Source organism: Oncorhynchus masou, chromosome 30 (genome assembly GCF_036934945.1).
Source record: "Oncorhynchus masou masou isolate Uvic2021 chromosome 30, UVic_Omas_1.1, whole genome shotgun sequence".
Taxonomy (NCBI): Eukaryota; Metazoa; Chordata; class Actinopteri; order Salmoniformes; family Salmonidae; genus Oncorhynchus; species Oncorhynchus masou.
The window spans coordinates 4,200,911-4,214,315 of record NC_088241.1 but is presented as its reverse complement, the minus strand read 5'-3'; the positions used below and the strand labels follow the sequence as shown (position 1 = coordinate 4,214,315).

Here is a 13,405-nt window from a genome sequence, read left to right as displayed (position 1 = left end):
AATATGTCAGTCTTTCATATTACCCAATGAACAGTACTACCTTCACTTCTTACACCAGTAATCACTGTTACAGTACTACCTTCACTTCTTACACCAGTAATCACTGTAACAGTACTACCTTCACTTCTTACACCAGTAATCACTGTAACAGTACTACCTTCACTTCTTACACCAGTAATCACTGTAACAGTACTACCTTCACCTCTTACACCAGTAATCACTGTAACAGTACTACCTTCACTTCTTACACCAGTAATCACTGTAACAGTACTACTTTCACCTCTTACACCAGTAATCACTGTAACAGTACTACCTTCACCTCTTACACCAGTAATCACTGTAACAGTACTACCTTCACCTCTTACACCAGTAATCACTGTAACAGTACTACCTTCACTTCTTACACCAGTAATCACTGTAACAGTACTACCTTCACTTCTTACACCAGTAATCACTGTTACAGTACTACCTTCACTTCTTACACCAGTAATCACTGTAACAGTACTACCTTCACTTCTTACACCAGTAATCACTGTAACAGTACTACCTTCACTTCTTACACCAGTAATCACTGTAACAGTACTACCTTCACTTCTTACACCAGTAATCACTGTTACAGTACTACCTTCACTTCTTACACCAGTAATCACTGTAACAGTACTACCTTCACTTCTTACACCAGTAATCACTGTAACAGTACTACCTTCACTTCTTACACCAGTAATCACTGTAACAGTACTACCTTCACTTCTTACACCAGTAATCACTGTTACAGTACTACCTTCACTTCTTACACCAGTAATCACTGTAACAGTACTACCTTCACTTCTTACACCAGTAATCACTGTTACAGTACTACCTTCACTTCTTAAACCAGTAATCACTGTAACAGTACTACCTTCACTTCTTACACCAGTAATCACTGTTACAGTACTACCTTCACTTCTTTCACCAGTAATCACTGTAACAGTACTACCTTCACTTCTTACACCAGTAATCACTGTTACAGTACTACCTTCACTTCTTACACCAGTAATCACTGTAACAGTACTACCTTCACTTCTTACACCAGTAATCACTGTAACAGTACTACCTTCACTTCTTACACCAGTAATCACTGTAACAGTACTACCTTCACTTCTTACACCAGTAATCACTGTAACAGTACTACCTTCACTTCTTACACCAGTAATCACTGTTACAGTACTACCTTCACTTCTTACACCAGTAATCACTGTAACAGTACTACCTTCACTTCTTACACCAGTAATCACTGTTACAGTACTACCTTCACTTCTTTCACCAGTAATCACTGTAACAGTACTACCTTCACTTCTTACACCAGTAATCACTGTTACAGTACTACCTTCACTTCTTACACCAGTAATCACTGTAACAGTACTACCTTCACTTCTTACACCAGTAATCACTGTAACAGTACTACCTTCACTTCTTACACCAGTAATCACTGTTACAGTACTACCTTCACTTCTTACACCAGTAATCACTGTAACAGTACTACCTTCACTTCTTACACCAGTAATCACTGTAACAGTACTACCTTCACTTCTTACACCAGTAATCACTGTAACAGTACTACCTTCACTTCTTACACCAGTAATCACTGTTACAGTACTACCTTCACTTCTTACACCAGTAATCACTGTAACAGTACTACCTTCACTTCTTACACCAGTAATCACTGTAACAGTACTACCTTCACTTCTTACACCAGTAATCACTGTAACAGTACTACCTTCACTTCTTACACCAGTAATCACTGTTACAGTACTACCTTCACTTCTTACACCAGTAATCACTGTAACAGTACTACCTTCACTTCTTACACCAGTAATCACTGTTACAGTACTACCTTCACTTCTTAAACCAGTAATCACTGTAACAGTACTACCTTCACTTCTTACACCAGTGATCACTGTTACAGTACTACCTTCACTTCTTTCACCAGTAATCACTGTAACAGTACTACCTTCACTTCTTACACCAGTAATCACTGTTACAGTACTACCTTCACTTCTTACACCAGTAATCACTGTAACAGTACTACCTTCACTTCTTACACCAGTAATCACTGTAACAGTACTACCTTCACTTCTTACACCAGTAATCACTGTAACAGTACTACCTTCACTTCTTACACCAGTAATCACTGTAACAGTACAACCTTCACTTCTTACACCAGTAATCACTGTTACAGTACTACCTTCACTTCTTACACCAGTAATCACTGTAACAGTACTACCTTCACTTCTTACACCAGTAATCACTGTTACAGTACTACCTTCACTTCTTTCACCAGTAATCACTGTAACAGTACTACCTTCACTTCTTACACCAGTAATCACTGTTACAGTACTACCTTCACTTCTTACACCAGTAATCACTGTAACAGTACTACCTTCACTTCTTACACCAGTAATCACTGTAACAGTACTACCTTCACTTCTTACACCAGTAATTACTGTAACAGTACTATCTTCACTTCTTACACCAGTAATCACTGTTACAGTACTACCTTCACTTCTTACACCAGTAATCACTGTAACAGTACTACCTTCACTTCTTACACCAGTAATCACTGTTACAGTACTACCTTCACTTCTTACACCAGTAATTACTGTAACAGTACTATCTTCACTTCTTACACCAGTAATCACTGTTACAGTACTACCTTCACTTCTTACACCAGTAATCACTGTAACAGTACTACCTTCACTTCTTACACCAGTAATCACTGTTACAGTACTACCTTCACTTCTTACACCAGTAATCACTGTTACAGTACTACCTTCACTTCTTACACCAGTAATCACTGTTACAGTACTACTTTCACTTCTTACACCAGTAATCACTGTAACAGTAATACCTTCACTTCTTACACTAGTAATCACTGTAACAGTACTACAATCACTTCTTACACCAGTAATCACTGTAACAGTAATACCTTCACTTCTTACACGAGTAATCACTGTAACAGTACTACAATCACTTCTTACACCGGTAATCACTGTAACAGTACTACCTTAACTTTACATTTACATTAAAGTCATTTGGCAGACGCTCTTATCCAGAGCGACTTACAAATTGGTGAATTCACCTTATGACATCCAGTGGAACAGCCACTTTACAATAGTGCATCTAAATCATTTAAGGGGGGGGGGGTGAGAAGGATTACTTTATCCTATCCTAGGTATTCCTTAAAGAGGTGGGGTTTCAGGTGTCTCCGGAAGGTGGTGATTGACTCCGCTGTCCTGGCGTCGTGAGGGAGTTTGTTCCACCATTGGGGGGAACAAATTACACCAGTAATCACTGTAACAGTACTACCTTCACTTCTTACACCAGTAATCACTGTAACAGTACTACAATCACTTCTTACACCGGTAATCACTGTAACAGTACTACCTTCACTTCTTACACCAGTAATAACTGTAACAGTAATACCTTCACTTCTTACACCAGTAATCACTGTAACAGTACTATCTTCACTTCTAACACCAGTAATCACTGTAACAGTACTACCTTCACTTCTTACACCAGTAATCACTGTAACAGTAATACCTTCACTTCTTACACCAGTAATCACTGTAACAGTACTACCTTCACTTCTTACACCAGTAATCACTGTAACAGTACTACCTTCACTTCTTACACCAGTAATCACTGTAACAGTACTACAATCACTTCTTACACCGGTAATCACTGTAACAGTACTACCTTCACTTCTTACACCAGTAATAACTGTAACAGTAATACCTTCACTTCTTACACCAGTAATCACTGTAACAGTAATACCTTCACTTCTTACACCAGTAATCACTGTAACAGTACTACAATCACTTCTTACACAGGTAATCACTGTAACAGTACTACCTTCACTTCTTACACCAGTAATCACTGTAACAGTACTACCTTCACTTCTTACACCAGTAATCACTGTAACAGTAATACCTTCACTTCTTACACCAGTAATCACTGTAACGGTACTACAATCACTTCTTACACAGGTAATCACTGTAACAGTACTACCTTCACTTCTTACACCAGTAATCAGTGTAACAGTACTACCTTCACTTCTTACACCAGTAATCACTGTAACAGTAATACCTTCACTTCTTACACCAGTAATCACTGTAACAGTACTACCATCACTTCTTACACCAGTAATCACTGTAACAGTACTACCTTCACTTCTTACACCAGTAATCACTGTAACAGTACTACCTTCACTTCTTACACGAATAATCACTGTAACAGTACTACCATCACTTCTTACACCAGTAATCACTGTAACAGTACTACCATCACTTCTTACACCAGTAATCACTGTAACAGTACCACCTTCACCTCTTACACCAGTAATCACTGTAACAGTAATACCTTCACTTCTTACACCAGTAATCACTGTAACAGTAATACCTTCACTTCTTACACCAGTAATCACTGTAACAGTACTACCATCACTTCTTACACCAGTAATCACTGTAACAGTACTACCTTCACCTCTTACACCAGTAATCACTGTAACATTAATACCTTCACTTCTTACACCAGTAATCACTGTAACAGTACTACCTTCACTTCTTACACGAATAATCACTGTAACAGTACTACCATCACTTCTTACACCAGTAATCACTGTAACAGTACTACCTTCACCTCTTACACCAGTAATCACTGTAACAGTACTACCTTCACTTCTTACACCAGTAATCACTGTAACAGTAATACCTTCACTTCTTACACCAGTAATCACTGTAACAGTAATACCTTCACCTCTTACACCAGTAATCACTGTAACAGTACTACCTTCACTTCTTACACCAGTAATCACTGTAACAGTAATACCTTCACCTCTTACACCAGTAATCACTGTAACAGTAATACCTTCACTTCTTACACCAGTAATCACTGTAACAGTAATACCTTCACTTCTTACACCAGTAATCACTGTAACAGTAATACCTTAACTTCTTACACTAGTAATCACTGTAACAGTACTACCTTCACCTCTTACACCAGTAATCACTGTAACAGTACTACCTTAACTTCTTACACCAGTAATCACTGTAACAGTACTACCTTCACTTCTTACACCAGTAATCACTGTAACAGTAATACCTTCACTTCTTACACCAGTAATCACTGTAACAGTACTACCTTCACCTCTTACACCAGTAATCACTGCAACAGTACTACCTTCACTTCTTACACCAGTAATCACTGTAACAGTACTACCTTCACCTCTTACACCAGTAATCACTGTAACAAGGGGATGGATACACTTGCCAATCTATCTCAGAGAACCTGACTGAAACACAAAGGATGTCAGTGTGTATGTGATTTCAACAGCTCTCACTGAGCAGCATTGTCGTGTAGTGAGGAGGAAGGGGGTCAAAGCTACAGAGGTGGTCTCTCCAGACAGACCTCAGACCTCTGCTCCAGCCCACACTGCAGACACCAACACAATGGCCTGACCTTGTCTGTTACATTTCTGCTGTGTTTTGTTTTAAAGGTTTCCTCCACTGACTCACACACAGAGGCAAGCACACACACGCCGCACACATGTGCACAGACATGCACGGACACACACACATACCGGTCATACTGGTTCAATTATCAATAGGATCACAGATCACGGACACACACCTGTCATATTGAAAGAAAGAAAGAATAAGAGAGAGAGACAGTCTTGTCGTCTAATGAATTGACCTTGGGGCAGAAACGTTGCTCAATCTGTCTCTAACCGGTTTTAATGGAGGAGTGGAGCAATCCGTGTCTGTTTGTCACGCTCCTATCATAATACATGTGGCGTGGGAAAAGTCCTAGAATGAACTGCAAATACTACTGCCATTTGCAGAGATATTCTCATTGCCAATGTTTCCATATACTTCCACAAAAAACATGGATGTACACCACATTCAGGAAGTATTCAGACCCCTCCCCTTTTCCCACATTTTGTTACATTACAGCCTTATTCTAAAATGGATTTTAAAAAACATAATCAATTTATACCCCATAATGACAATGCGAATACATAAGTATTCAGACCTTGTGCTATGAGACTTGAAATTGAGCTCAGGTGCATCCTGTTTCCATTGATCATCCTTGAGATGTTTCTACAACTTGATTGGAGTCCCCTGTAATAAATTCAGTTGATTGGACATGATTTGGAAAGGCACACACCTGTCTATAAAAGGTCCCACAGTTGACAGTGCATGTCAGAGCATAAACCAAGCCATGGGGTTGAAGGAATTGTCCGTAGAGCTCCGAGACATGATTGTGTCGAGGCACAGATCTGGGTAAGGGTACCTGTTTTTGCTTTGTCATTATGGGGTATTGGGTGTAGATTGATGAGGGAAAAAAACAATTTACTACATCTTAGAATAAGGTTGTAATGTAACAAAATGTAGAAAAAGTCAAGGGGTCTGAATTCTGAATGCCCTGTATATGGTATTTACACTGTCAGCAGGGTGTCCGTTAGGACAATGTGGCACCAAACAACGTGGCCGGGAAGATTTTAATTTACCAGCCATTTGAGAAATGTATCAGACACATATGCATTGGTTGTGTAAGGGCGTCCACCCACGCTGCTCAGAATGACAGAAATCACATTTACATTATGGTAATTCATCTGAACAAAACATGCAACTCCTGGAATGAATTAGCCAATAAAAATATATTTCCAGGCCTCCCAAGTGGCGCAGCGGTGTAAGGCACTGCATCACAGTGCTTGAGGTGTCACTACAGACCCGGGTTCGAACCCGGCTGTGTCACAACCGGCCGTGACAGGGAGTCCCATAGGGCGGCACACAATTGGCCCAGTGTCATCTGGGATAGGGGAAGTTTTGGCCGGGGGGCTTTACTTGGCTCTAGCGACTCCTTGTGGCGGGCCGGGTCGTCTGCAGGCTGACTTCAGTCGTCAGTTGAACGGTGTTTCCTCCGACACATTGGTGCAGCCAGCTGTTAAGAAGCACGGTTTGGCTGGTCATGTTTCAGAGGACGCATGACTCTACATTAGCCTCTCCTGATTTCATTGGGGAGTTGAGCGATGAGACAAGATCGTAATTGGATATCGAGAAAAAGGGTACATTTAAACTCAGTTTTCACAATTCCTGACATTTAATCCGAGTAAAAAGTCCCTGTCAGTTAGGATCACCACTTTATTTTAAGAATGTGAAATGTCAGAATAATTATTTCTTTCATCACATTCCCAGTGGGTCAGAAGTTTACATACACTCAATTAGTATTTGGTAGAAATGCTTTTAAATGGTTAAACTTGTTTTGGGTAGCCTTCCACAAGCTTCCCACAATAAGTTGGGTGAATTTTTGTCCATTCCTCCTGACAGCGCTGGTGTAACAGAGTCAGGTTGGTAGGCCTCCTTGCTCGACCACACGTTTTCAGTACTGCCCACACATTTTCTATGGGATTGAGGTCAGGGATTTGTGATGGCCACTCCAATACCTTGACTTTGTTGACCTTAGGCCATTTTGCCACAACTTTGGAAGTATACGTGAGGTCATTGTCCATTTGGAAGACTCATTTGCGACCAAGCTTAAACTTTCTGACTGATATCTTAATATGTTGCTTCAATATATCCACATAATTTTCCAGCCTCATGATGCCATCTATTTTGTGAAGTGCACCAGTCCCTCCTGCAGCAAAGCACCACCACAACATGATGCTGCCACCCCCGTGCTTCCCGGTTGGGATGGTGACCTTCGGCTTGCAAGCCTCACCCTTTTTCCTCCAAGCATAACAATAGTCATTATGGCCAAACAGTTCTATTTTTGTTTCATCACACCAGAGGACATTTCTCCAAAAGTATGATCTTTGTCCCCATGTGCAGTTGAAAACCATAGTCTGGCTTTTTTATGGCGGTTTTGGAGCAGTGGCTTCTTCCTTGCTGAGTGGCCTTTCAGGTTATGTCGATATAGGACTGGTTTTACTGTGGATATAGATACTTTGTACCTGTTTCCTCCAGCATCTTCACAAGGTCCTTTGCTGCTGTTCTGGGATTGATTTGCATTTCTTGCACCTTCCTGAGCGGTATGACGTCGGCGAGGTCTCATGGTGTTTATACTTGCATACTATTGTTTGTACAGATGAGCGTGTTACTTTCAGGTGTTTGGAAATTGCTCCCAAGGATGAACCAGACTTGTGGAGGCCTACAATTTCTTTCTGAGGTCTTGGCTGATTTCTTTTGATTGTCCCATGCTGTCAAGCAAAGAGGCACTGAGTTTGAAGGTAGGCCTTGAAATACATCCACAGTTACAACTCCAATTGACTCAAATGATGTCAATTAGCCTATCAGAAGCTTCTAAAGCCACGACATCATTTTCTGGAATTTTCCAAGCTTTTTAAAGGCACAGTCAACTTAGTGTATGTAAACTTCTGACCCACTGGAATTGTGATACAGTGAATTATAAGTGAAATAATCTGCCTGATAACAATTGTTGGAAAAAATGACTTGTGTCATGCACAACGTAGATGTCCTAACTGACTCGCCAAAACTACAGTTTGTTAACAAGAAATTTGTGGAGTGGATGAAAAACTTGCAACTGTTGATGAATGTGATTGAAAGAACCATAATTATATTTTCGACAGTTCCATGTGCTCATTTAGGCTATTTAGCAGCCAATGATCATGGTATAGCCTCACAATGTGTCCAACATTAGTAGAATTTTTACTTTTAGAGTTTTATCATTTTAATTAATATTTTTATGATTAACCACCTGACAATGATTTTGAGAAATGAAAACATTATTACTGAAATTAAACTGTTCCATGAAAATGCAAATATGAAAATCATTACAACCTGCTTTGATATAGCGTAGATGTGAAGGGGTCAGAGTTTAGAGGTCAGGGTTACCTTGTAGCATGCTGCGGTAGGCAGCCTCTGATATAGCGTAGATGTGAGGGGGCATCTCATGGCGTTTCTTCCCTCGATACATCTCCACTATAGACTCTGTGTAGATGGGCAGGTTCTTATAGGGGTTGATCACCACACAGAACAGGCCCGAGTATGTCTGCAAACACACACACACACATATATACACAAAGTTCAATGATAACTAAAATACCATGCTTAATCTCAACGACCCATGCATTCCCAATGCCGAGACCCAACAATTAACCCAGATAATGTCATATCACACACACACACCTATATATAACTACATTAGGAGAGGGAGGGTCAATCCCGCCCAACATTCTCCCCTCATTAACCTACAGTATGAGTAGGGCCCATTAACCTACAGTATGAGTAGGACCCATTAACCTACAGTATGAGTAGGACACATTAACCTACAGTATAAGTACGACCCATTAACCTACAGTATGAGTAGGGCCCATTAACCTACAGTATGAGTAGGGCCCATTAACCTACAGTATGAGTAGGACACATTAACCTACAGTATGAGTAGGACACATTAACCTACAGTATGAGTAGGGCACTAACCTACAGTATGAGTAGGACACATTAACCTACAGTATGAGTAGGACACATTAACCTACAGTATGAGTAGGACACATTAACCTACAGTATGAGTAGGACACATTAACCTACAGTATGAGTAGGACACATTAACCTACAGTATGAGTAGGACACATTAACCTACAGTATGAGTAGGGCCCATTAACCTACAGTATGAGTAGGACACATTAACCTACAGTATGAGTAGGACACATTAACCTACAGTATGAGTAGGACACATTAACCTACAGTATGAGTAGGACACATTAACCTACAGTATGAGTAGGACACATTAACCTACAGTATGAGTAGGACACATTAACCTACAGTATGAGTAGGACACATTAACCTACAGTATGAGTAGGACACATTAACCTACAGTATGAGTAGGACACATTAACCTACAGTATAAGTAGGACACATTAACCTACAGTATGAGTAGGACACATTAACCTACAGTATAAGTAGGACACATTAACCTACAGTATGAGTAGGACACATTAACCTACAGTATGAGTAGGACACATTAACCTACAGTATGAGTAGGACACATTAACCTACAGTATGAGTAGGACACATTAACCTACAGTATGAGTAGGACACATTAACCTACAGTATGAGTAGGACACATTAACCTACAGTATGAGTAGGACACATTAACCTACAGTATGAGTAGGACACATTAACCTACAGTATGAGTAGGACACATTAACCTACAGTATAAGTAGGACACATTAACCTACAGTATGAGTAGGACACATTAACCTACAGTATGAGTAGGACACATTAACCTACAGTATAAGTAGGACACATTAACCTACAGTATGAGTAGGACACATTAACCTACAGTATGAGTAGGACACATTAACCTACAGTATAAGTAGGACACATTAACCTACAGTATGAGTAGGACACATTAACCTACAGTATGAGTAGGACACATTAACCTACAGTATGAGTAGGACACATTAACCTACAGTATAAGTAGGACACATTAACCTACAGTATGAGTAGGACACATTAACCTACAGTATGAGTAGGACACATTAACCTACAGTATGAGTAGGACACATTAACCTACAGTATAAGTAGGACACTTTAACCGACAGTATGAGTAGGACACATTAACCTACAGTATGAGTAGGACACATTAACCTACAGTATGAGTAGGACACATTAACCTACAGTATGAGTAGGACACATTAACCTACAGTATAAGTAGGACACTTTAACCGACAGTATGAGTAGGACACATTAACCTACAGTATGAGTAGGACACATTAACCTACAGTATGAGTAGGACACATTAACCTACAGTATGAGTAGGACACATTAACCTACAGTATGAGTAGGACACATTAACCTACAGTATGAGTAGGACACATTAACCTACAGTATAAGTAGGACACATTAACCTACAGTATGAGTAGGACACATTAACCTACAGTATGAGTAGGACACATTAACCTACAGTGTGAGTAGGACACATTAACCTACAGTATAAGTAGGACACTTTAACCGACAGTATGAGTAGGGTCAGGTGGAATGTGTAATGAAAAAGAAAGATAGCTGTCAGGATAATCAATCAACCAGCTAGTGCTACAACACAGGTTAATGAATGATATATGCAGGCAACTGATAACAAGGATTCTGACTGGTCACTGGATTCTGTGGATTCTGTGGATTCTGACTGGTCACTCCTTACCATCCACCTCCTCTCACACCCTTCCCTGATAATCCACACATACAGTATGTGTGTGTGTGTGTGTGTGTGTGTGTGTGTGTGTGTGTGTGTGTGTGTGTGTGTGTGTGTGTGTGTGTGTGTGTGTGTGTGTGTGTGTGTGTGTGTGTGTGTGTGTGTGTGGTGGACTGAAATATGAGGGTCAGTATACTGCCTTGTCCACCAAAATCCCCCATTTTCTCTCTATCTCTCTTTCTCTAAAGCAGATAAGATAAACATAAACAGCCTTCAAATTCCTCAACATAGATATACAATAGAAAGTGTAGTTCACTATGTCACATTCTAACTCTTTCTGACACATTCTTCATATCAAAGTACCGCAACACATCTTTCTTTCTTCTTATCTATCTTCCTTTCTATCCATTTCTCTTCCTCTTTCTATCTCTCTCATCCTTCCCCTCATTGGTTCAGTCACGAAACAGGAGATGCAACTCTCCTTTCTCCTCCGTCCTTCTCTCTCTTATATAAACGACCGTGATGTAACACAACCCCTCCTCTTATATCAGTTACACTGGTGTCACAGTTCTCTCTATAGAGTAAAGCAATGACATCATTTTCTGTAAACTTCTGACCCACAGGAATTGTGATACAGTGAATGATAAGTGAAATAATTTGTCTGTAAACAATTGTTGGAAAAATTACTTGTGTCATGCACGAAGTAGATCCTAGTCCTAACCGACTATAACCGACTACAAAACAATAGTTTGTTAACAAGAAATGTGTGGAGTGGTTGACACACGAGTTTTAATGACTCCAACCTAAGTGGATGCAAACTTCCGACTTCAACTGTATATACTGTACATACACACATCTGTTTTGACTTTCACTTCCCCCTTGTATGCTGTGCAAGTTTGAGTTTCTGTATTATTGTGTCATGTGTGTGTGTGTGTGTGTGTGTGTGTGTGTGTGTGTGTGTGTGTGTGTGTGTGTGTGTGTGTGTGTAATGTACACTGACGTATATCAAGCCAGAGTAGTATCTCTCTCTGAGGTTGTGTAGAACGGAGGCTTCGTTGAGACAGGTGAGGTCAGCCATGTCCTCCACCTTACTGAACCTGGGAGGATTCATCCTCTGGACCTCCTCCCTGGACAGGGTCAACTTCCTCTGGCTGTCTGTTAGCTCCACCTCCACCTCATCCCCTCGCTCCTCACGGATACTGGCAGACTGGAGGTTTGGGGTGGGGGGAGTGAGAGCGAGAGTGGGGAGAAGGGGAGGAGATAGGGAGATGGTAGGGGAGAGATAGAGGCGGTGGGAGAGAGAGAGGCAGGGAAGAGAGAGAGAGAGAGGTGGGGCAGAGGGAGAGAGAGAGAGGGTAGGGGAGTGATAGAGGCGGTGGGAGAAAGAGAGACAGAGGTGGGGAAGAGAGAGAGAGAGGGAGAGAGAGGGAGAGAGAGAGAGAGGGTAGGGGAGAGACAGAGGCGGGGGGAGATAGGGAGGCAGGGAAGAGAGAGAGAAAAGTGGGGAAGAGAGAGAGAGGGTAGGGGAAGAGAGAGAGGGAGAGAGAGAGGCAGGGAAGAGAGAGAGAGAGAGTAGGAGAAGAGAGAGAGAGAGAGGTGGGGAAGAGAGAGAGAGGGGGAGAGAGAGAGGATATGGGAGAGATAGAGGCAGTGGGAGAGAGAGAGGCAGGGAAGAGAGAGAGAGAGGGAGAGAGAGAGTGATAGAAAGAGGGTAGGGGAGCGATAGAGGCGGTGGGAGAGAGAGAGGCAGGGAAGAGAGAGAGTGAGAGGTGGGGAAGAGAGAGAGAGAGAGAGAGAGAGAGAGAGAGAGAGAGAGAGAGAGGGGGTAGGGGAGAGATAGAGGCGGGGGGAGAGAGGGAGGCAGGGAAGAGAGAGAGAGAGGTGGGGAAGAGAGAGAGAGACAGATAAAGAGAGAGACAGAGAGAGATAGAGGGTAGGGGGATAGATAGAGGTGGCGGGAGAGAGAGAGGCAGGGAAGAGAGAGAGAGAGCGGTGGGGAAGAGAGAGAGAGAGAGAGGGGGTAGGGGAAGAGAGAGAGAGAGAGAGCGAGAGAGAGAGGGTAGGGGAAGGGACAGAGAGTTAGATACTGATCCAGGAAATATCCACTAACAGCACAAGACATGACAAGCCATAACACATGGAACAAATGCATAATAATAACACATGATAATAACACATGATAATAACACATGATAATAACACATGATAATAACAC

General features: G+C 41.4%; 1 protein-coding gene across 5 annotated transcripts in view; it reads right to left on the bottom strand.

Annotated features, from left to right (window-relative positions):
- LOC135521831 (myosin-10-like) overlaps positions 1-13,405 on the bottom strand; it is an 81,601-nt gene that overhangs the window by 59,386 nt on the left and 8,810 nt on the right. For all 5 annotated transcript variants that reach the window (XM_064947591.1, XM_064947587.1, XM_064947590.1 and 2 more), the window contains exons 3-4: positions 12,191-12,397; positions 8,892-9,048 (exon numbers count right to left, since the gene is read on the bottom strand). In XM_064947591.1, coding sequence (XP_064803663.1) covers positions 8,892-9,048; positions 12,191-12,397 — 364 coding nt within the window. The remainder of the gene's footprint in view (positions 1-8,891; positions 9,049-12,190; positions 12,398-13,405) is intronic.